Raw genomic sequence first — 22,901 nt, 5'->3', positions numbered from 1 at the left:
TGCTGCAACACCGCTTCAGTCATGCTAAAGAAAGGAATGTGAACTTGTAAACACACTCATAAAATGTCTATTGTGTGTGGTTTGCATATGCCTGAAGTAGCAGCCATGGAAACCTCAATCAGCATCTGCTTCACCAGGCCAGCTGGCAGGAACGATGCTGGCCATAGTTTCCTAGCATTTCTCGTAAGATGTTCCCCATTCTCCTGCCCCTCTTTTATTTGTGTGTCCCCCCCCCCATCAAAAGCACTGGCATGAAGTTACTCCCTATTTTCATTTTCTAAAAATGACTCTGACCCCCCGATTTGGAAATAAAGGCAATACTGGAAACTGGCATTTTTCTTTGCAGGATGCCAACTTCTCTTGAAAAAAAAAATTTAAACAGTTGGATAGATCAGAAAATCTGGCGGGCACACATTTAAAAAGTGAAGTGTGGCAAGAAAATGGAATGACTTACTTGGGTCCCTTCCTGTACTTTTCAGAAGATTGCTCAAAATGCAGAGGGATATATACTCCCTCACCTCAAATAATAACAGGTAAGACATGACTGATTTCTACATGCTGTTCATGTAGAAAATGAAAACGCAAACTGGTTAATGATGGAGTTTTAATAAAAGGTATCCAGATGATAAAGGAATGAGGCATATGCCAGTTCTGTTTAAAGGATTCCTCAGTGCTGAGAGAAAAGCATGAATTGTTTCACATTATGCTTATCTCTTTTATTACAGCGTTAGTTAATTCTCATATAACCATACCAAAAGTATCTTAAAACAAGAAAAATGAGAAGATAACTTATTTCACTGGGAGCGTCCATTTGGAAGTTGTTATAATCCAAACAGATTGGGCAACCAGGTCAAACAAGGCTAAATTTTAGGCTGAGCCATTAATGAAATAGTTTGCATATGACTGTATTTTCGTGCAATCGAGTGTTCTATAAAGTGCTTCGGTATTGGAAGACACTCTGAATTATAAGGCAGCCAACCCCAGTTTAAAGCACCCATATAAATGGAGGGGAAGTTAAGCATGACTTAATGTATCTTATGAACACAGTCTTTGTTTGAGGTTAATAGTTAAGTTGGAAGGGAGTATATCAGGGGTGTCCAAACTTGGGAACTTTAAGACTTGTGAACTTCAACTCCCAGAATTCCCCCAGCCAGCATAGCATAGCTGGCTGGGGAATTCTGGGAGTTGAAGTCCACAAGTCTTAAAGTTCCCAAGTTTGGACACCCCTGGAGTATATAGTATCATTGGCCTGAATCGCAAAACGGACATGTGAATGAGTGGCTGACTACTAACTGTCAAAAAGGAGGAGGTGCAACAATTAAGCAAGACATAACAGGGTTCACACTACTGAAGAATAAAATGGCCTTGGTTTGCTCACCTGCAGAGGATGTCTTGGAGTTCCATATAGTAAAAAGCATATACAAAAAGAGGAGGTCAAAGAGCATGAGGCAGACCCAGAAGACAATGGAGAGACAACATCCAAGACATGCTACAACAGAAGGTGCCAGAAGAGCTAGAAACAGAACTCTATATCTTTCTTGACCCCGATCTGTAAAAGAGGAAGTAAAGAAGACATTTATATCTCCTTTAAAAAAAAGTGTCCTTGAGATTCTTCATACATTTACACAAAAAGTTTTAAGATGTTGCAGGGGTAATGAGTGGAAGTATCAAGCTTCAGTCTCAAATGCTTTTTTAGGTTTGGCTGAAGGATCTTCCTTATCATGCAGAGAACATTCTCTGAATCAGTTTGTTTTAGTGGTCAAGGCACCAGACTAGAAAATGGGAGAATGTGCGTTCTAATGCCACCTTAGCCATGGAAGGCAACTGAGCGACTTTGTGTTAGTCACTGCCTCTCAGCACAACCTATTTTCACAGGATTGATGTTGTGGGGAAAATAGGAGGAGGAAAATGTGTTGGATATGTTTGCTGCCTTGAGAGATGTGCAAAAACAATGCAGGTGGGATATAAATAAAATAAAAATAAATAAAAATAAGTAGCCAACAAGTTGTTGTTGATCTATTGTGTTCTAATAGTGTTCCAATATCTCAAGGGTTGCCACAAAGAAGAGGGAGTCAAACTATTTTCCAAGGCACCTGAGGGCAGAACAAGAAGCAATGGATGGAAACTAATCAAGGAGAGAAGCAACTTAGAACTGAGGAGAAATTTCCTGACAGTTAGAACAATTAATCATTGGAACAGCTTGCCTCCGGAAGTTGTGAATGCCCCAACACTGGAAATCTTTAAGAAGATGTTGGATAGCCATTTGCCTGAAACAGTATAAGGTTTCCTGCCTAGGCAGGGGGTTGGATTAGAAGACCTCCAAGGTCTCTTCCAACTCTGCTATTGTATTGTATTATTGGAAAGTATAAAGTTTCCAATATCACAGATGCTGGAGCCCTTGAAAGCAGTGGGCCCTCTATTCAAAGTAATCTAGGGTTATATAAAATGAGCAAGAATCATTTTTCAATACATTTATTCACTATATTTATCAAGTCTTTTATGATATATTTTTGGGAATGGTATGACATTCTTTACGAGAATCATTCAGTGTGTTGATTTCTACACAAAGCCCTGGTTAATGGCACTGTTTTTGTTTTGGGAAATTAAGAAAAAAATGCATTAAAATTGTTGCTTTTGCCACTGAATGTGGATTCCTATCTTGCTAATGTATAGAGAAAATATTTATTTCTTTATCAAGGGCTGAATCATTCTGATAAAAAATTATTTGGTTTAGGGACTATAGTGGTTTTTGAGTAGTAGCAAATAATATTTTCTTGCCATGTGCCATTTCCATGAATACAATATTGTAAAGTTTGAATCTTTTAGATTGGTCTGCTTCCCCCCCTCCCCAAGAGATTTTAAAATAAAACTAAAGGTACTTCCCTTCAAAAGTAAACCAAGTGGCTTAAAAGATACTCATGCCTGATTTGTGGGGGGAAAAAGGGAACAATTAACCAACTTTGCAATTCTGTGCCCAATGAAACCGAAGTGAAGCCTCCCTCCATTTGTAAGGTCAAATTTCTAAATAAACCTACCAATCAACAAAGGGATTCTTTAAAAAATGCAATTGTCACAAAATGCTTTTCCTCGTATTATATGAATGTTGAATCAGTTTGGTCTTCCTTCTTTGTTTAAAATGGGTCTGTTCCAGAGGTAGGTTGCTCCCGGTTTGCCCAAACTGGTAGTGGTATTTTGGCCTGGGTCGTAGAACCGGCCGTGACCCAGGCTGGCCACGCCCCTGAACCGATTACCTGGTTGCCGTGTCATTGCCGGCATGTTGTTTAGTAGTGCACACACGTGCACAGTTCACTGTAAATTGTTCTGCGCATGCGCGAAGAACAATTTACATTAAACTGTGCACACGCACGTAGCAAAACGGTAGTATAACCGGGAGCAACCCACCTTTCGTCTGTTCCCTAGCTAATGCCGCCATGAGCCAAGATCTTCTATTAAGCAGCATAAGGAACACATCCAATGGCGGCTGTTAGCTGAGCTCTTCCCATCTCAGACAGCAAAAGACAGTCTTAAAACAGTACAATAGGTACAAGGAGTGCCAGAAATATATTGCCCTGTAGGTCTCTTCTATTTATGAAAACCCCTCCCGAATATACAGGCCTCAGACATCCATCTTTCCCTCGTGTAGCCAATAATTATGCTCTGGAATGTTGCCGCTGAAAGCCTGAATTCTTTATTGACACAGGAAGATAAACAGAACCCAGCAGCCCGTCCCAAGAGGAGATGGTACCCTGCTTCAGAGAAGAATTCCTCTTCCCTCTTCCTCCCCCCCCCCCCATCAGCAAATACCGAGGGTCCTTCTCAACCTCAAGACTTATACAAGGTGAAATCTGGAGTTGAGAGGCATTCCCAGGATGTCCCAAGGATTAGTGAAGTTTCAAGTAGCTGAACAACAAATTGTGAAATTTCAAATAGCTGAAAACATCCAATGTTTTTTTTAAAAAAAATCTAAATTAAAGTTTCACATAGGCAAAGGATCCGGGTACTCCATGGGAAGTTTTGAAGCCCCTTTTAATCCAGGCTTGAAATGAAAGGAATATCCAACATGTAAAATCTCTCAGAATTCACTTTCAGAAAAAGAGGCAATTTTTCCACTCCCCTCACAGATATTCTTATTCATCAGGACCACAGTTTCATGGTGCCCTCCTTTTCCCTCCTACTCTCTTATGGCTTTTCTTTCTTCTTCTTCCTGTGTATTTAGCTCAGGGTCAGGATATTCATTTCAGTTTGAATGAAGGGCACAAATGGAGAACTGTTTAAAATAAACAGAAGCATATGGCTGTAAGATTACCCATTTATTTAGGAAATGTATACACTATCTTAATCCAACTGCATTCTAGGCAGCCCACCATGTACAGAGAATAATGCATTCTAATATATATTATTATATATTATATGTAGAAAATAATATATACTAATAACAATAGCACAATACTATAAATATAGACAAAATATAATTATAAAAAAGCCCTAAAAGTATATGGTTCCAGATGCAGAAGGCTCCATAATCTGTGTTTTATCTGGAATTATTATATTTTTATCCTGCCTCCAATATATGGAGTGGAAGCCTGGTGATAATGGGTCTAAAACAAGAAACCGAGAGAATAAAAAAGATACTCACACTTCTGAGTGAGTTCTGGTTTGTAGAGTATTCCTAGACTTTCATTTGTATAAATCAAATGGCGTAACTTTTGTGACAGTTTCATTTATTTTACAAAGAGTACCTCTATGGATTTCAATTACCTTATTATTCCAAATAACTCTCTGGAGATAAAAGGACAAAGCTGTAAGTGAAATCCTGAAGGTGACAATCTCAAAAGAATGCTGGGAATATTAACTGAAAATATTAACTGAAGGGGAAAAGATTCCAAATTGTGTTTGATGCAGTAAATTACCTTGTAATTCCTCAGTATCAAATCCCCTGTCCTTCAATTTAGTTTCATCAACTTTATCACTACCGTAGTAATTGAAATAAAATGTCCAAACAATTGAAACAGTTTAAAAGCATTTCAGAATTTATTTTATTTGATTGCAGCTAAAACATAGCAAAACATTAATAAAGCTAATTTTAATCACTATTCTACAAAACCTGCAAAATTCAGAAACTGCTGAAGCATTTTATAGTAAAAAAAAGCGATAATTAAAAAAGGACAAAAATATGATAGACAGTAGGAACAAAACAAAAGCCCTTTTGATTAAAATGAACTGGATTCTCTTTGGAGCAGATGATACATTTAGAATTTTGAAAAAGTCTCCCTCCAAAATGTTTATAAAATGGCTGCTATAGGGTGCAAAGCCAGTCGTAAGAAATCCCATTTAGAGCAAGGCAAACTTATGATGCTGAAAATAAACAAATTAATTTTTCATTCTACACACTTACACTTACTCACCCTTTATTTTTGCAACGTGAGATCCATTCACCTGTGTTATGCATGCCTCTCCCACTTGACTTAATCAGGCACAAATATAAGGAAATCTAAATCTATGTAAATTGACCCTTGAAAAAATTATCGAAACATTTTTGGTTGCAATTGTATGGACAAGCCCCTGCAGTTTTTTTGGCAAGATTTCAGAAGTGGTTTGCCATTGCCTACTTAGGGCTGAGAGAGAGGACCGGCCCAACGTCATCCATGCTTAGGCAGCACTAAAACTCACAGTCTCCTTGTTTCTAGCCTGGTGCCTTAACCACTAGACCAAACTGATCATTAAAAATTACTATGCTAATATATACTATATTCATCTTTCATTTCTGCTGTCTTGTCATCTTTTCCCATGAAATATCAGTTATAACACATAGTGATACATCCATGAGATACATTGTATCTTAGTACCTAAAACAACATTAACCTATAATTATGTAGGGGCAAATAATGCTAGGAAAAATAATGAAATTGAATGCCCAATTATTTAGATACTAATTTAATCAAGAAAAGGTCAAAGGTATGGGAAAAATCCCTTCATTCAAGGATAACAGGGACGAAGAATCTGGCGGAGTGGTTGGAGTGCAGTACTGCAGGCTATTTCTGTTGACTGTCAGTTGCCTGCAATTTGGCAGTTCGAATCCCACCAGGCTCAAGGTTGACTCAGCCTTCCATCCGGTTTACAGTAAGCAATATGCTGACTCTTTAACCTGCTTAGAGAGGGCTATAAAAGCACTGTGAAGTGGTATGTAAGTCTAAGTGCTATTGCTATTGCTACGGCGGTTCAAATTCTTAGCACAGGTCTCTTGCGTGAGCAGGGGGTTGGACTAGGTGACCTCCAAGGTCCTTCCAACTGTTACTGTTTTATCTCTCAAGCAACTACCATAAGCTCTAGCCACATATGCAATAAAATTGGAATCCAGCCACTAGAGAGCAGTGTTACGTATTTAAGTTTTAACAGACCAGAAAATGTCTTCCTCCCTTTTTTCTTAGCACATATGGACAATTCTTGCTTCTACTTCTCTCCACTGTAACCACTAGTGGAAGAACCAGCCAGGAAGAATAGAGAGGAAAACATTGTTCCATGTTTGTGTCAAAATAAGTATCAGTAATTGAATAATTGCTCTCCTTCCAGAGCAGGAGCCTTTCCAGAAAGTTTAAGACAATCTATTAACACCAATTAAGGTCTACAACACACTGTGAAATAAGTTGGCTCAAGAATTCATATAGCTCTAAGAATAAGCTTCCAGAAACATTCCAGTTCCACAAGCTCTTTTGAAAGCAAGATATGCTTTGGGTTTGGATTAGTTTTCTTCTCCAGTGCTCCAGATTAGTGCAAAGGATAAACATTATTTCCAAAAGAATATACTTCCCATAAATACATTATTTGTGTTGCAAGAAGACTGGTTGGGCAGCAGGCAGCTCTCTTTAGAACAATGAATTACATTGACTGGAAAAGCTGTAAAGGACAGTGATTCAGTGTTGACAGGTGTGCAAAAGGGGACAGTAAGAGACAACTGGGCTGCGCTCCAACAGATTGGCACGCTAAAATGTTTTCATTTTTTGTTAAGAAATACCTTTTACTTTAATTCAGGAGATTCTTAAAATAAATATAAAACCGAAACCAGAAGCTTTCTTTTTGGGTTTCATGGACCAAAAAAAAAAAAGCTAGAATGTTTTCAGAAGAGTCTTCTATTATGCAATTAGTTGCCTTATTCATGGAATTTTGTGGAGGCTTCATCTGACAATCTTCCATTTATAATTCTGTCTCTTTCCACCATCAGCCTCCCTCTCCCAATGGTCATGGAAGAGAAGACAACAAGTAGAACATTGATTTTTGATCAGAACGTGAAAGGCCCTCCGTCTTGATGCCAAAGGCCGATGCTTTGCTTCACAGTATGCCCGCTTCCTCTTTATCGATTTTTATTAAAGGAATCAGGCAGGAGGTACCAAGGAGCCATCTAAGCAGAGCACCATCACTTCTGGCCCTTCTCTGCAGTCCAGAAAAAGCTTCTGATTCCCTTTCATTCCCTTCCACCGGTTAATTTATGGAACAAGTCTTCATCCAACGTCTCATTCTGGTCTTTGGAACGGGTTGACAGGAAAATGTAGCCGCCAATGTATTCATGAACCACTTTGCAATTCGCACTCAGGCAAGCAAATGCGATAGATACGTTCTGATCGAACTCAATGGCAACCTGAAGGGGAAAGACAATTGAAATACCAAAAGTATAAATGCTGTGGTTGCAGTTTTCTTACTGCTCTAGGTTCATTAGTGTGAAAAGAATCACATGAGGCACAAATTCCTTAAGGTTAAATTTGGTATATCCTAATCAGGGGTGGGTTTCTCCCGGCATTACTGCCGGTTCGGTGTGCGTGCGTGCACATTTGCACAAAAATAGGTCTGCGCGTGCGCAAAACGTAGAAAAAGGGAAAAAAAATTAAAGTGGTGCAATTACAATTGTTCTGCGTATGTGCAGAACTGAAAATCAAGATGGTGCCCCCATAGGAGAACCAGTTCGGGGGTGTGGCAGATTTGGGTTGCTGTCAGTTCCAGAGTCCCAGGATGCCAAATCACGACCGGTTTGGCTGAACCAGTCCGAACCACTAGGAACCCACCTCTGATTCTAATGCAATGTTTCTCAACCTCAGCAATTTTAAGATGTGTGGGCCTGAACTCCCAGAATTCCCCTAAACAGCTTTCTGGGATTCGTTCCACATGTCTTTAATGTTGCGGAGGTTGAGAAACACTGACCTGTCCTAATGGCTCACTTTCTAAAATTTTGTTTTCTAGGGAAAACATTCCTTTTTATTTTAATTAGATTAATTAGAATTCTTTATTGGCCACGTGTGATTAGACACACAAAGAATTTGTCTCAGATGCATAAGCTCTCAGTGTCATCATCATCATCCTCTTTTGATCCCATAATCCCTTGCAGGGTGGCGTCTGGGCAACTGGATGAAGCTGAGGTTTTACTGGCCGGATGCCCCTCCTGTCGCCAATGGGGTTTTATTCAGCAGATATATTCTCAGTGTGCCCAGAGAGAGAAATATCTACCTCTACCTAGGATTGAACTAAGCTTTCGGTGTACATACAATAATAGTGATACATAGTGATTTTCCACCGAGCATCAGAAGTGACAGAAAGGAGAAGCTGTTTAATCCTATTCCCTGTTGGGACTGCTGACTTAAAACCTCCCTTCTTTCAATCTTTCCACATTTTCCAGGAAAGACTCTTGAGGGATTTTTCCCCCCTGCAGGGAGAAAAATCAGTTTTGAAAGGATAATTCAGAATGGACCCATGACAGTTTCCTGGGATTCTTCATGCACCTGCTATAGCTAGCATCATCATCATAGACCTTTTAAAACGAATATTTCTGTGGCTTTCCCCTTTTTTGATATTGGCAACTTTTCCTGCAATATTGCAATTCAATAGAGAAAAATCAAACCTTGGGGGGGGGTGGTCACCAGTGTGCCTTGTCTCACCCCAATTCAAAATAGAAACTTTAGAATACAAACTTTATTCTGAAACTTTCTCCTAAATGCAGAAATACATTTTGGTTGATAGCAGTGATGAGAAAGCATTTAGGCCATAGGGGGAACCACAGAGACCTATTTCATATATTAATGGAGATGCTAATTCATGGCCGTGAGAAATATCAACAACCTCAGATACGCAGAGGATACCACTCTAATGGCAGTAAGTGAAGAGGAACTAAAGAGCCTCTTGATGTGGGTGAAGAAGGAAAGTGCAAATATTGGCTTGAAACTCAACATTAAGAAAACTAAGGTCATGGCGTCCGGTCCTCTCAATTCCTGGCAAATAGATGGGAGAAAAGATGGAGGTAGTGACAGATTTTACTTTCCTGGGTTCCAAGATCCCCGCAGATGGGGGCTGCAGCCAAGAAATTAAATGACGCTTGCTCCCAGTGAGGAAAGCTATGGCAAATCTAGACAGCATACTAAAAAGCAGAGACATCGCCCTGCCAACAAAAGTGCGTATAGTCAAAGCTATGGTTTTCCCCGTTGCAATGGATGGCTGTGAAAGTTGGACCATAAGAAAGGTTGAGTGCCAAAAAATTGAGGCCTTTGAACTATGGTGCTGGAGAAGACTCCTGCGAGTCCCTTGGACTACAAGGCAATCAAACCGGTCAGTCCTAGAGGAGATCAACCCTGACGGCTTTTTAGAAGGTAAGATCCTGAAGATGAAACTCAAATACTTTGGCCACCTAATGAGAAGGAAGGACTCACTGGAGAAGAGCTAATGCTGGGAATGATGGAGGGCAAAAGAAGACAGAGAATGAGGTGGCTGGATGGAGTCACTGAAGCAGTCGGCATGAGCTTAAATGGACTCCAGGGATGGTAGAGGACAGGAAGGCTTGGAGGAACGTTGTCCATGGGGTAGCGATGGGTGGGACACAACTTCGCAACTAACAACAACAATTCATGGCATATTACTATTCATAAGCAGTCACATATGGGGCTGGGTGATGGCATTTGATTTAGCTTGTTGCCTATAATTTACCTCTCTGGAAGGCAGCATAGGAAAAGATACCTCAAAAAAGACTTTCATTATACAGTTGTTGTGTCTTAACACAAAACTCCAAAGGACACGCTTGTCCATTTGGATAGTCCTCGGTTTATAACCACAACTGGACCAGAATTTCCACTGCTAAGCAAGGCAGTTGTTGAGAGTTGGTGATTTTGTGACTTTTTTTTGCCACCGTTGTTAAACGAATCACTACAGTTGTTAAGTGAACCATGCAGTCATTTAGCAACTCCAGTTTCTCCCGTTGACTTTGCTTGTTGGCTGGAAAGGTGGCAAATGCCAAATGCCAAGCACCTGGGGCAGGTGTGACTTGATGGCAACAACAAATGCTAAAGTAAGGTTGTCTTTAGAGAAGAGGCCTGAGGGAAAATTCTTTTTGAAAATCAGATAAGAAACATTTTCTGTCAGCAGAGCCCCATCTCAACCAATGAAAAGTTGGAAAAAGTTGTGATTAGGAAAGGAGAATATATGTTTCCACCTCTCCCATTTTCTAGATACAACTTGTTCTCTTCTCTGCTCCAGAGGACTTTTCTTCCACTAGCATTAAACAAAATATTTTGCAATTCTTCAGCCAACTGTTTCTCAGGTGAAGAAATTTTAATCAAGTAGCAACAGATCAGAAATGTTTGCTGTCCAGGAAACATTTCATATTTACCTGTCGTATCTCCCAGTTCACGTTCCACTGTTTCATATTTGAATACCTCCAGGTTGTAATTGGGTCCCCAGTAGCTGTGTCTATTCTAATCAGCCTGTTATAAGAAATCCCCAAGATATCATCCTTCTTGCTTCCTTTAAATCTAAGGGAAAGAAGAAAAAGAGAAAAAAAAGTGATTGATAACTAGAACGTTGTAGCTGCTTATAGAATGCTTTTGTTTTTAAAATGTTTATTCGTTAACAGACAACCCATCATGACAATAATAATGAAATAATAACTCTAACTGGTAAAAACAATTTGGATATAAACTATAATATGGGACCTGGGGAAAAGATTTACTAATTTTATTAATATTTTTTTTTGTTTAGATTTTGTTATAAAGATGTAATCTCTCCTGGGTACTTATAAATTCTAGCAATGAAATTTTGTCTAGATTTATTATAATATAAATATAAATGATTCTAGACAAAAGCACGTTTAAACAAATATAGTTAAATGAGAATGATGGTATATTGATGGTATAAAGATTTTTGATTTAAAATGTACAATTCAATATGAATGAAATATAAAGAATGATTGTAGTAATGCACAAAATTTATTTGTAACCAATCGACATGCTTTCTGGAAGATGTAATGAAGAATGTTTTTGTGTGTGTTTTTTGTTTAATTAAAACAATTTAAAAAAAAAAGAAAAAGAGAAAAATCCAACAAATTGCTTTTCTTTCTCCAAGCAATTATTCCCATGTGCATTAGAATGGAACGGAATGGAATGGAATAGAAGCCGGAAAGGACCTTGGAGGTCTTCTAGCCCAGCCTCCCACTCCTCAAGCAGGAGAACCTACCAATTCAGATAAGTGACTTCCTAAAAGTCTCCAGTGATGGAGCTCCAGTAATTCCACTGATTAATTGACCCCACTGTTAGGAAGTTTCTCCTTAGTTCTAGGTTGCTTCTCTCTTTGATTAGTTTCCAACCATTGTTTCTTGTCCTGCCCTCTGGTGCTTTGGATAATAATTTGACCCCCTCTTCTTTGTGGCAGCCCCTCAAACACTGGAATACTGCTGTCATGTCCCCCCCAGTCCTTCTTTTCTCTAGACTAGACATACCCAATTCCTGCAACCGTTCCTCATATGTTTTAGTCTCCAGGCCTTTGATCATCTTGGTTGCTCTCAGACTGAGCAGCAGGAGAAAAGAATTACAGGCAGTCCTTGACATACAACTGCTCATTTAGCAATTGTTTGAAATTACAAGGGCATTAAAAAAAATGACTTAAAAACCAGTCCCTTGCAGCAGCACCCCTTGTCATGTGATCAAAATTCAGATGCTTGGCAGCTGGCATTTATTTACTACAGTTGCAAGTCGTGTGAGAGCTATTTGACACTTTCCCAGCTGGCTTCCGACTAGCAAAGTCAAATGGGGGAAGCTGGATTTGCTTAATAACTATGCAATTCACTTAACAACTGCATTGATTAAATTAACATCCGGTGCCAAAAAGTTCATAAAATCAGGTGTGATTCACTTAACAAATGCTTTGCTTAGGGCCAGGGATTCAAGTACCAATTGTGGGTTGTAAGTCAAGGACTATCTATATATGGTTTTTTTTCATAAAGCCAGTGCATTAAAAGAGCAGGAAGTGTGTTAAGTAAGTAAGCTCCACATTAGGAGAGCGAGTGTGCAGAGAAGCGTAATGAGAGTGGTATGGAAGAACACGCACAAACCAGCATACATGGACACTGAATAGTATAAAATATAGTAGTTTACTATGTGGAAATATAGAGGTATTCAGAGTTCAATTTACAGTCCAAGTCATACACGGTTCAGTCAGTCAGTTATCAATGTTCTCAGTTAAGGAATGATCCTTCGAACACAGTCCAGTATCAAATAGTCAGTTTAGCACACAAAACAGCTAACATTAGCAAAAACACAGTACCTCACAATACACTGATCAACGTCTAACAAACCGAGAGCTAACACTCATTCTGGCTCCCTCTTATGGCTGCTTGAGGTAACAGCAACCAATCACATTACAGCAGTACTTAAAGCATCCTGGTTTATATATTGCTAACCCAACTGTTAGCTTACATTCCTAACAAAGTGATTCGATTTAGGGGCATTTTCCATTCACATTTGATTCCCCTTCTCACTCCCAAATCAATACTTGTGAGTCGGGTTATTATGTGCATTTTGTTATACCCCTTTTGCTAATGCAAATCTTAGTGTGTTCGTGTATCTCTAGGCATTTTCTTTTAAATGGCAATTGCATTTTGGTTTGTGTATCAGTTCAGGATACACAAATATTGTTAAGTTAGCATCTGAATTCAAATAGGAAAAACTTCCCCATGCGCACTAGTGGAAAGGACTGACTATAGTGCCATCCCAGTGAAAGTTACTGCTGAGGTGGAAGAAGGGAGGAAGCAGGGAAGGGTGCAGTCAATCATCAGTTGCAAACAGAATTTTTGTGCTTCCCTCTACTGGCCAAATATAGAACTACTAAACATACCGTACTTGGGGAAATAATCATCTAAGCCAGGGGTCCTCAAACGCTTTAAACAGGGGGCCAATTCACGGTCCCTCAGACTGTTGGGGGTCAGGCCGGCTGGGTTGGCATGGCTAAGTGGTCATGCGACTGGGTGGGTGTGGTCAAGTTAACAGTCCATTGAACAATGCACAGAAATTAAACTTCAATTTGTTTTGCTCCTGGGGTGTTTTATTTGCTTTTGTTTGCATGTTGCTCTTTTGTTTGCCTTTTCTTTTTACTAGATCATTTTTTCATTTGTTTAGGAATCTAGTGGTCTAACTCCGTTTTGCAGCAATTCTTCTCAGCTCCAAGGAACTTAAGAAATCTCTCTCTTTCCCTCTGTCTCTGTCTCTGTCTCTCTCTCTCTGTCTATCTATCTTTAATTTTGATTTTATCTGTCTCTCTTTATCTATCTTCTGGAGGCGGGGAGGTGAAAAACAGGCCTTTTTTGTCCATTTTTTTAACCTCTTGGGGCGTCTGTGCACTCTGTTTTTCATCTTCCCCGTCTCCAGAATGTCTCTGCAGGCCAAAAGTGTTGGCTTTACTTTTCAGTTCCAGTCCACGGAGTTCGCGAAGGTAAATCCTGCGCTTGGCCAAAGGGTGGGCGGGGTAACTTCATGGTCCTGCGTGGGTTGGATTAATGGCTTCAGCGGGCCGCATGCAGCCTACGGGCCATAGTTTGAGGACCCATGATCTAAGTAGATAACTTTCCGAAGAGGCTTTTTGACTTCTGGCATGGCCTAAAAAAAGTTAACCCAGATGATATTACGTTTATGCTTGTTAACCCCGAAGGGCCAGGTTAAGGCAGGCCATCCTGAAGAAATTCTATTCATGAGGTTATTACAAGCTGTCACTGATTTAATGGCACATGATCAATCATAAGTCTGGGTTAGGTCCTGGCAGAACAGCCTGAAAATGGTGGAGCTGTCAATATGTAATACCAAGTGCTAGGAACAGGGGGAATTCCAGTGTTCGATAGATTCCATAGATTCTACTTTTGTTTTCAAGTTCTAAAATAATTTCCAGTGAAAGGAAATGCCCACTACTTGATATTGAAAGGCAGAATATATTTTTTAAAAGAAGCCACAAAGCAGATGTTGCAGCCTTGATTACTCCCAGAAAGGTACCAAGAGCAATGTGGGAAGAGGTTATATTATATATATAAGCCAGAAAAAGGGTTACAGGTAGTCCTTGGTTTGGGACCATTTGTTTAGCAACCGTTCATGGCAGTGGTGGGTTCCTCCCGGATTGCACCGGATCGCGCGCGCTCCCTTTCAGCGCTCCACCTGGCTTGCGCGCTCCCTTTCAGCGCTCCACCTGGCTTGCGCGCTCCCTTTCAGCGCTCCACCTGGCTCTCGCGCTCCCTTCCGGCGCTGAAACCGGAAGTACAGTTTTGCCCGGCCCTGGCGAAGCAACAACGCCTGTCTGCGCTCCACCAGCTCAGCTGGGAACGGAGATGTTTCCTCAGCGGAGCGGAGCGCCTGAAAAGTCTTTTCAGGCGCTCCGCTCCGCTGAGGAAACATCTCCGTTCCCAGCCGAGCTGGTGGAGCGCAGGCAGGCGTCGTTGCTTCGCCAGGGGCGGGGCAAGACTGTACTTCCGGTTTCAGCGCCGGAAGGGAGCGCGAGAGCCAGGTGGAGCGCTGAAAGGGAGCGCGCAAGCCAGGTGGAGCGCTGAAAGGGAGCGCGCAAGCCAGGTGGAGCGCTGAAAGGGAGCGCGCGCGATCCGGTGCGATCCAGCAGGAACCCACCACTGGTTCATGGTAATGAAGGTGCTGAAAAAGTTGGACATATAACTGCTCCTTAGAGTTCCAGCTGTTGCAGTATGCCAGGGGTGGGCTTCAAAAATTTTAGCAAGGGGTTCTCTGCCCAGTTGCTGGGTGGGTGTGGCCACAGTGAGCGTGGCCTAGTCGGCCTCCTGCACTACGGTTTTGTCCTCCTTGGGCTCTGGAGGCTTTCCTCGAGCTTCCGGGAGGGTGAAAAGGGCCTGTTGAGGCTCTGAAGGCTGGAAACGGGCCCATTCCGGACCTTCCCGAACTTCCAGTAGGCCCACTTTTTGCCCTCACCGAGTCTCCATGCATGCTCTGCACTTACCTGCATCCAAAATGGGCCATGTGGGGACTCCTGGGAGAGGTGGGGTGGGCGTGGCCAGCCAGGAGTGGGATTTGGGGGTTCTCCGAACTGCACAGTCTTAGCTAGAGGTTCTCCTGAACCCTTGCAAACCCCCAGCAGCTGATATGAAGACGCCACTATATTCTGCCATCACCACCACTACCACCAACAGATCTTCCTCCTCATTTTTCTCCTTGGCATATCCACCTTCTTCCTCTTCTCAGCATTGGCTGCCTCTCCTCTGGGCTTTCCAGTGTTGGCTGTCCTTAAGGCCCACAGAGAGGAGTTCTATCAGTGTTGGGTTCAGAGGTAGCGGTGAGGGAGGGGCAATGGTGAGCGCAAGCCCAGTTCCAACAGAGGCCCTATGGGGATTGAGGATGGCCAGTGTTGGTGAGTCCCATGAAAGAAAGGCGAGACAAAAGTGAGGGGAAGGAAGAAGACAACAATGGTGCTGAGGAGGACAGAGAGGAACGTCCAGTGGGAGTGATGGCAGCTGGTAGATGGTGGCAGTAGAATACCGAGGGGTCTTCATTTCAACCATGCTGTGCAGGGTAGCCAAAAGCATAGGGGGAGATAAGTGTGGGAGGAGCTAGTTGAAATGTCAGGGGAAAAAAGTCAGGCTCTTCTGCAGTGGTGGGTTCCGGATCCCGTTGCAACTGGTACAGTTGCAACAGGGCCCGGCGTCCATTACATGAGTGTGCGCACTGTGCACGCACACACGCGCAGCGCCCGCATGCGTCCTTACCTCTTGCGATGCCTTTGCGAGCCTCCATCACACTCCAGCTGCTCGGCGGAGCGTTGCGCAGGCGCCGTGTGCTCCGTGTGTGTAAGCGCCAAAGAGCTCAAATACAGGTAAGGAGCTTGGGTAGGCAGGCGGGCCCTCCGGAGCACCGTACCGGAACGGTACCCGGTGCTCTGGGCACGCACCGGTACGCCCGTACCGGGGCGTACCGCCTGCAACCCAACACTGCTCTTCTTGCTCAATGATCTCCTGAAAACATCCTTAGGTTTAGAAGAATCGAGGCTCATGCCTGGGAGGGACCAAGCCACAGATGGCTTGAATCTTTTGGGAGGCAGGAGACTTGATTTCCAGCTGGCTTCCAAGAAAAAGAAAATCAATGGGGAATTCATCCAGAAGTCACAAGTTGTGGTCATGTAAGGGCCTTGTTTAATGACTGCCTGCTCCTCACTAGCAACAGCATCTGGGACTGCTGGAATTGCCATTGCTAAGCAGCGCAGTCCCATGATGTTTGCTTTAATGATAGTTTTGCTTAGTTAGAAATTCTGGCCTCAATTAAAGTCATAACCTGAGGATTACTGTACCTGTATATAGAACAGTGATTTTAAGAATGCTCCCAAACCTAAAATGTATTCCCCCCCCCCCCCAAAGGCCATTTTTGTAGTCAAAACGAAAGTGGTTAAAATGGTTCTAAGTAGTACTCTTCCATAAAACTTTAGGTGGCAGAGGAAGACTAGAATTACCTTACAACATAATAGGATAAGCCGAATTCTGGAAGTGATTGCCATGCCTGGATAAACCTCAGTTTGGCTTCCATAAGAGGCAGGTGAATGATGTTGTGGTGTGCTTCTAGAATACGAGCAGCTAACTAGGGAAACGTGGAAAGGAAAGCACAGGTTTAACTGAAGTAGAAATGAACAAGCAGCATTCAAATAGTCAAAAAGCTTGGACCACATAACTTTTGCTACTTTACTAATCTGCCGTTTTAAGGAATCAAACTACATACTGAGTACAGAACACACTGGGGGAACCCTGAGGATGTCAACACAGGATGTGAAAATGCTGGCAACTCCATCAGCACGGACACCCTTTATCTTGGCTCTTTCTCTCTTCCTTTCTTTGCACAGGTGAGTGGAAATGATATTCTAGCTACAACAGCACCTCTGTCACTTGGGTGACGAGCAGCTGTGTTTATTTTCCCATCACTTTCTTCTCTTCCTAGCAGAAATTAAAGCATGGCATCCAGTATTTAAGAACAGGGATCCCCAACCGGTCTGTGGACTGGCACCGGTCCGCGGCATGCCAGAAATTGGTCCGTGCAAACCAGTGAAGCCCCATGGGCAACAAATGAAACCATCGGTATTTTTTGTATACAATAATAATTTCTCATTCATTCATTCATTCTGTTGTGGCCTGCCAGAGGCCATCGGAGCTGGCAGCAGATTCGGACAGTGAGGAGGTTGGGGAGGAACATGGGCCAGTCCTGGAGTCTGGGGAAGGCTCTGATGAGGGCTCTGTGTCAGAGGCAGAGAGGGGGGCAGAGCCGTATGCCAGTTATCAGCTGCCTTCAGAGTCAGACATCAGTGAGGCAGATGAACAGCTGGAGTCTGTTCCCAGTGTGCGCATGTGCAGAATTGCCAGACGAAGGGAAGAGCTAAAGAACAGGAGTCGACTTGGGAGCAAGGCCACAGGTGGACAATGAATGGCCTCTCCCAGAGGAATTAAAAGAGGAGCAAAAGGGGAGTGGCGTTTGCAGGAGATGACCTGTCAGCTCTCCAAGCCAGATAAGGTCTGTGACTATAAATCCTCCCTTGAAAGACTTTGCTGGATGTGAATGAGCAGAATTCACAGTAAATTAATAAAAGGGTTTTTTGTTGGGACAAGGAGTTTGCTTCATGCTCTCGGGAAGCCTAGGTCAGAACATGTTCATTCATCCACATCCCGCCTTTATTTTCACAAATAACCCAAGGCAACGAACATATCCAACAGACCTTCCTCCTCCTATTTTCCTCACGATAACAATCCTACAATCAGTGAGCTGGGAGAATGACAGGCCCAAGGTCACCCAGATGGATTTTATGACTAAGGCGGGACTTAAGCTCACTGTCTCTTGTTTTCTAGACTCGTGCCGTAACCACTAGACCAAACTAGCTGTAGATTAATTAATGACAGAGTTTAATTACCAATTGTGGTTATCACATTCATCAAATGGTTTGAACAATTTGTTTTCTTTTAACTTCTTGGGCTGCTTTGTGCACTTCTGCTCAGTAAATGTCTTTGCTCCAGTACACTTAGCGGGATTTGCAACTGCAAACATGCAAGGATATGCCTATTGATGAATTCTGCAAAATGCTGTTCTGCTGGCTTTTTTTTTTTTTTTTGGAGATTCTGAATTGTGAGTTTCTGGGGTAAATTTCAGGATTATTTATTTCCTCAGCTCCTGCTAGCCAGGAAATTATTTTTGGTTGAAGAGGCAGAAGATGAGAACTTCTGAAAATTGAACTTCTGAAAATGGAAGAGTTTAAGGTATCTCTTCTTCTTCCTTTATTATCCTACTGCAGATGCAAAACACATAAGAACAATTACATAGAATCAATGAACTGAGATCAGGGAAAAGCAATTTTGGGCAGAATTCCTATCTTTCAAATTCAGGTCCAATATTCTATTTATAGGTTTATGCTGTCTCTTCAGATTTTACTTGTACATTTGCTGTAAGAAAGATACTCCTTGAAATTCACTTTTTGACCTATTAAACAAGACTCGTCTACCAATTAGACCTGAGTCACTTTAGTAAGTCCCCTGCAATTGGCCCAAGATGCAGTTGTTCCTGTATTTTCTTTGGCTCCCCATTTACCTGCTTAGATTTATATCTCTTAGCATAACGTGGTGAGATGAAGCATTCCGGTTTCACGTCCATGCTTTCTACATCCGAAACTTCTTGGGTTGCAGCTGTTCTGCTTTTCATTTTCAGGAGCGAGAGGATGTTATGCACCTCGGATTGGTAGGAACTGTCTGCCATTGTTTTTCCTTTGGAAGCCAACGCACAAGCAGCCATCCATCTGGCATACTGCTCTTCCTGAAACGAACAGTACGTGGAGAGATATTAAGAAAAAAACAACACCTGGCACCGATTTTTACTCGCATTGTTTTAGCTGCAATCATTTGAAATGCTTTGGTTAACTTCAACACAGGCTTCTGTTCAGAAAGCATCCCATAGACCAGGGTTCTCCAACCTTGGTAACTTTAAGACTTATAGACTTCAACTCCCAGAATTCTGTTGCCAAGGTTGGAGATCCCTGCCACAGACAACTTCATCAGTCTAATTTGTTTATTCAACCTCTATCCTATCTCTTCTTCAGAAATTCTGAAGGGGAAGCTTTCAAGGACCCAGGTTCTGTTTTCAGCCGTGACGGCCTTCTGCCGCCCTCTGCACCCTCCCCTCAACAAGCTCCGTTTTCATTGGCAGACGGCGGTAGGAGGCTGTCGCGGCTGAAAACAGAGACTGGGAGGGCCGTACACATTTTTGCTTTAAGAGGCACCATGGGTTGGTCCTTTGCTCTTTCAACGGCAGCCCCATAGCCAGATCTAAGCACCCCGCGGGCTGGATCCAAATCCCGGGCCTTTAAGTTTGACATCCCTGATTTAGAAAGAGGGAACGAATAAAATGTATTATAACTGCTGCCACGAAGATTAGAAGCTGTTCTTTATTATCTTTTCTTTGTATCTCAAATTTATATGCCCCCTATCTGACCTAGAGGCGACTCTAGGCAGCTTACAGCCAATAAAAAGCGACAAGATGGCACATTAAAAACAATAAATATTACCACTAAATTTGACTTAAAAATTAACAAAGATGGCAAGGAAGGAACACCTCCATCCAGTATGAGATGCCACCATCAGGGCTACAGGTCAATTGTCAGAGGCAGGTCTTCAGGGCCCTTGAGAAGGCCAAAAGAGTGGGCCTGAATCTCACTTCACCTTTTCTCACCGAAAGAGTGGTTCAGATCTCATCTCACCATTTAAATGTATTTTTCCGCTATTTACCATTTTTCTTTATTATCTTTATATTATCTAAATAAAATATGTGTAGAGAAAATATTGAATCCTTTTTTTTCTCCTCCTCACTGATGTATCAGAACTCTTAGATTTCCCTTGTCCCTTAATTTCCCTCTGCCCCACCAGTCCATCTTGGGAGAGCCTGAGGAAATGCCAGGGCCACACAATATATAGCCCAAACAAGGCAATGGCAAACCTACACAGTTGTGTGAAAGCCTTATTGTCCTGTTTGTGGAACTGCCAGACATTAATGACTTTAGGGAGGGAAGCTGAGTTCCACAAGAGTTCTTCAGCCAGGAAGGTCCTATGAGGCAAAGGACAAATACCGACAAATTTACGGAATAATTTGGCATAGTAGCTCTTGATGCAGACTTTTAAACAAAAATCCCCTCTCAGGAATGGAGGTGAGTAGGGGGATATACATGCAAGGCAACCTGGGGTTTGGTTCATTGCTTTTTTTTAAAATACAAGCCTTGTTTTATTTCCACGCACAAATAGCTGGGAATATTTATCACTGTGTGGGTTTGCAATGCACTGAAATGCCAGCCAAGCACCTGGACCTAAATGAGATTTCCAAAGGGGCAATGCAATGCAGAAAAAGCACATTAATACCCCTCCTCTGTGCACACAATAGGTTCATTCAGTTGTTTTGTTACTCACATCATTACACCTCAAAAGTATTTCATTCATTCCATCGGCAACTGGGATGAGTAATTTAATCCCATATTTTTTCCCTGACACACTTACATCTGGGACAATTTCGCATCCTGAATAACAAAACGGAATGTATATGTAAACTTACGTTTCATCTTCATTTAAGAACAATACACGAGAAAGGCAGGGAGAACGAACAGCATATAAAAAAGGTAATAAGGACAATTTTAAAAAGGTAAATGATTAATCATTACTTACTAATAAGGCAGAGGTTCCCAATCCCCCCAGTCCAGTAGCCATCCACGCCCCGTTGGGAACTGGGACACGCAAAGAGCAGATGAGCCCATGAAGCTCCATTTGCGCATGCGAAATCCCCCTTCCCCCTGCCGCAGCTGCTTTATGGACACGGCAAGATTGGGGACTGCTCCAGTTATGAGGATAGATGTAACCTCGTATTTTTATTCTAGGGTTGCATTCAGCCTTAGCTGATACTGTTCACTTTCAAGGGAAACTATGATGTTTACTGATCATCTTCTGATCAACAATACATCTTCTGTATTTAAAATGAGGACTGGTGCTATGAGGACCTTTCCCCAGAAAAATATAAGTAACATTGAACCATGTGATAAGCAGATGATCAATATGGTATTTGCAATATACACAGAACATTTGTACCAGTGGGATTTCATTGCATCCCACTGGTCACTAATACTGGCATAATTTGGGAACTCAGGACAGTGAAAGCCTAGCACAATTTCTATGAAGCTAAGAGCTGCGGTGGCACAGTGGTTAGAGTGCAGTACTGCAGGCTACTTCTGTTGATTGCTGGCTGCCTGCAATTTGGCAGCTCGATTCTGACTGGCTCAAGGTTGACTCAGCCTTCCATCCTTCTCAGGTTGGTAAAATGAGGACCCAGATTGTTGGGGGCAATAGGCTGACTCTGTGAAACCGTTTAGAGAGGGCTGTAAAGTGCTGTAAAGCGGCATATACATCTAAATGCTATTGCTAATACAATTTCTGTGGCCAGAAGTGTAATTACAGAGGTATGTGGCTTTCATGCGTTTCTCATCTTCACTCATGGCAGTGGTATCCACACTTCGGCACATGTTATGTGGGCAACAATGCCATAATGTTTAATATCCTTTGGACATCTGTCAGTACATGAGACCAAAACACTCCCGCTATACAAAAACAGGATACGGTAAATATTGTATAAAGACAGAGTACTCTGTGTCTATGCATGTGCATAGACGTTAATGTCCATGTGTACTCAGACATATAAACAAAGAACAAAAATGCTTATTGTGCTAGGAGATCTCTGTAGATACAACCACACTTTGTAAGATGCTGTATGAAAATATCAGCTTCTACCTCTTAGGTTAAACTTCTCGATAGGTTCTCCATGTTCAGCTTCTTTGCTTTTAAAGTAAGACACAGATGTGTCTTTAAAGACAAACCAATATTGCTTGAAGGCTTTCAGGACCAGCTTTTTGGATCTGCAAAGAAAGAATTGCTTCATCAAGTCTCTGTTCTAATGAGAATATCTGTCAATCCTCTTGGTCAACTTTTATTTCCCATCCATATATATATATAAACGGATATGTGTGTGTGTTCCAGCATAACTCTGGAATGCCTCGAGCAATTTCAACCAAACTTGGTACACAGATTACATACCCTCTGGAGAAAAATACGGTGGGGGTAAGATGCCCCAACACCCCTTGGGGGGGTGTTCTGTTAAGATACAGCCGGTTGTGCCTTAAAATGACTTCTACTGTACTGCTGTAAAATGGCTTCTACTGTGCAGCACAGTGGAGTTGCCATGATAATAGCATCACAGGTAATCCACAAGGGGGCTCCCTCTGATTAGGGGGGAAATCCAACATTAGAAATTATGTTTGGTCTGGACATTTTCCCCCTATAAATAAATACCCGGGCAATGCCGGATTATTGGCTAGTATATTATGAAAGTCTATGTGGTTGTCTCATTAAGAAGTATGTGTTTCTCTGTTTTAGCTGCTTTATCAGAGAGGATCACATCACAGTGGGCTAATAGAAAATACAGTGATGACCCCCCCCCCCAAAGACACAACCTGCAAACCCTGGCCTTTGAGCTTACTTCTCAATGCAGGTAAAAGTATAGAAATTGTGGAGCTGGTATAAGTAGTCCTCGACTTACGACCACAACTGA

General features: G+C 42.1%; 1 protein-coding gene across 2 annotated transcripts in view; it reads right to left on the bottom strand.

Annotated features, from left to right (window-relative positions):
* Positions 1–5,009: 5,009 nt before the first annotated feature.
* Positions 5,010–22,901, bottom strand: part of FERMT1 (FERM domain containing kindlin 1) — a 46,031-nt gene continuing 28,139 nt past the window's right edge. Inside the window, exons 10-15 of one of the 2 annotated variants that reach the window (XM_081940246.1) lie at positions 22,085–22,209; positions 20,720–20,826; positions 18,858–19,079; positions 16,747–16,871; positions 10,640–10,781; positions 5,010–7,633 (exon numbers count right to left, since the gene is read on the bottom strand). In XM_081940246.1, coding sequence (XP_081796372.1) covers positions 7,460–7,633; positions 10,640–10,781; positions 16,747–16,871; positions 18,858–19,079; positions 20,720–20,826; positions 22,085–22,209 — 895 coding nt within the window. In that variant the 3' untranslated portion in view covers positions 5,010–7,459. Of the gene's footprint in view, positions 7,634–10,639; positions 10,782–16,746; positions 16,872–17,928; positions 18,311–18,857; positions 19,080–20,719; positions 20,827–22,084; positions 22,210–22,901 lie in introns of those variants that run through there. The other variant, XM_081940247.1, reaches the window with a different exon arrangement.

Source organism: Natrix helvetica (assembly GCF_964273705.1).
Source record: "Natrix helvetica genome assembly, chromosome: 2".
NCBI classification, from domain to species: domain Eukaryota; kingdom Metazoa; phylum Chordata; class Lepidosauria; order Squamata; family Natricidae; genus Natrix; species Natrix helvetica.
This window is presented reverse-complemented; position numbering and strand designations above follow the sequence as displayed.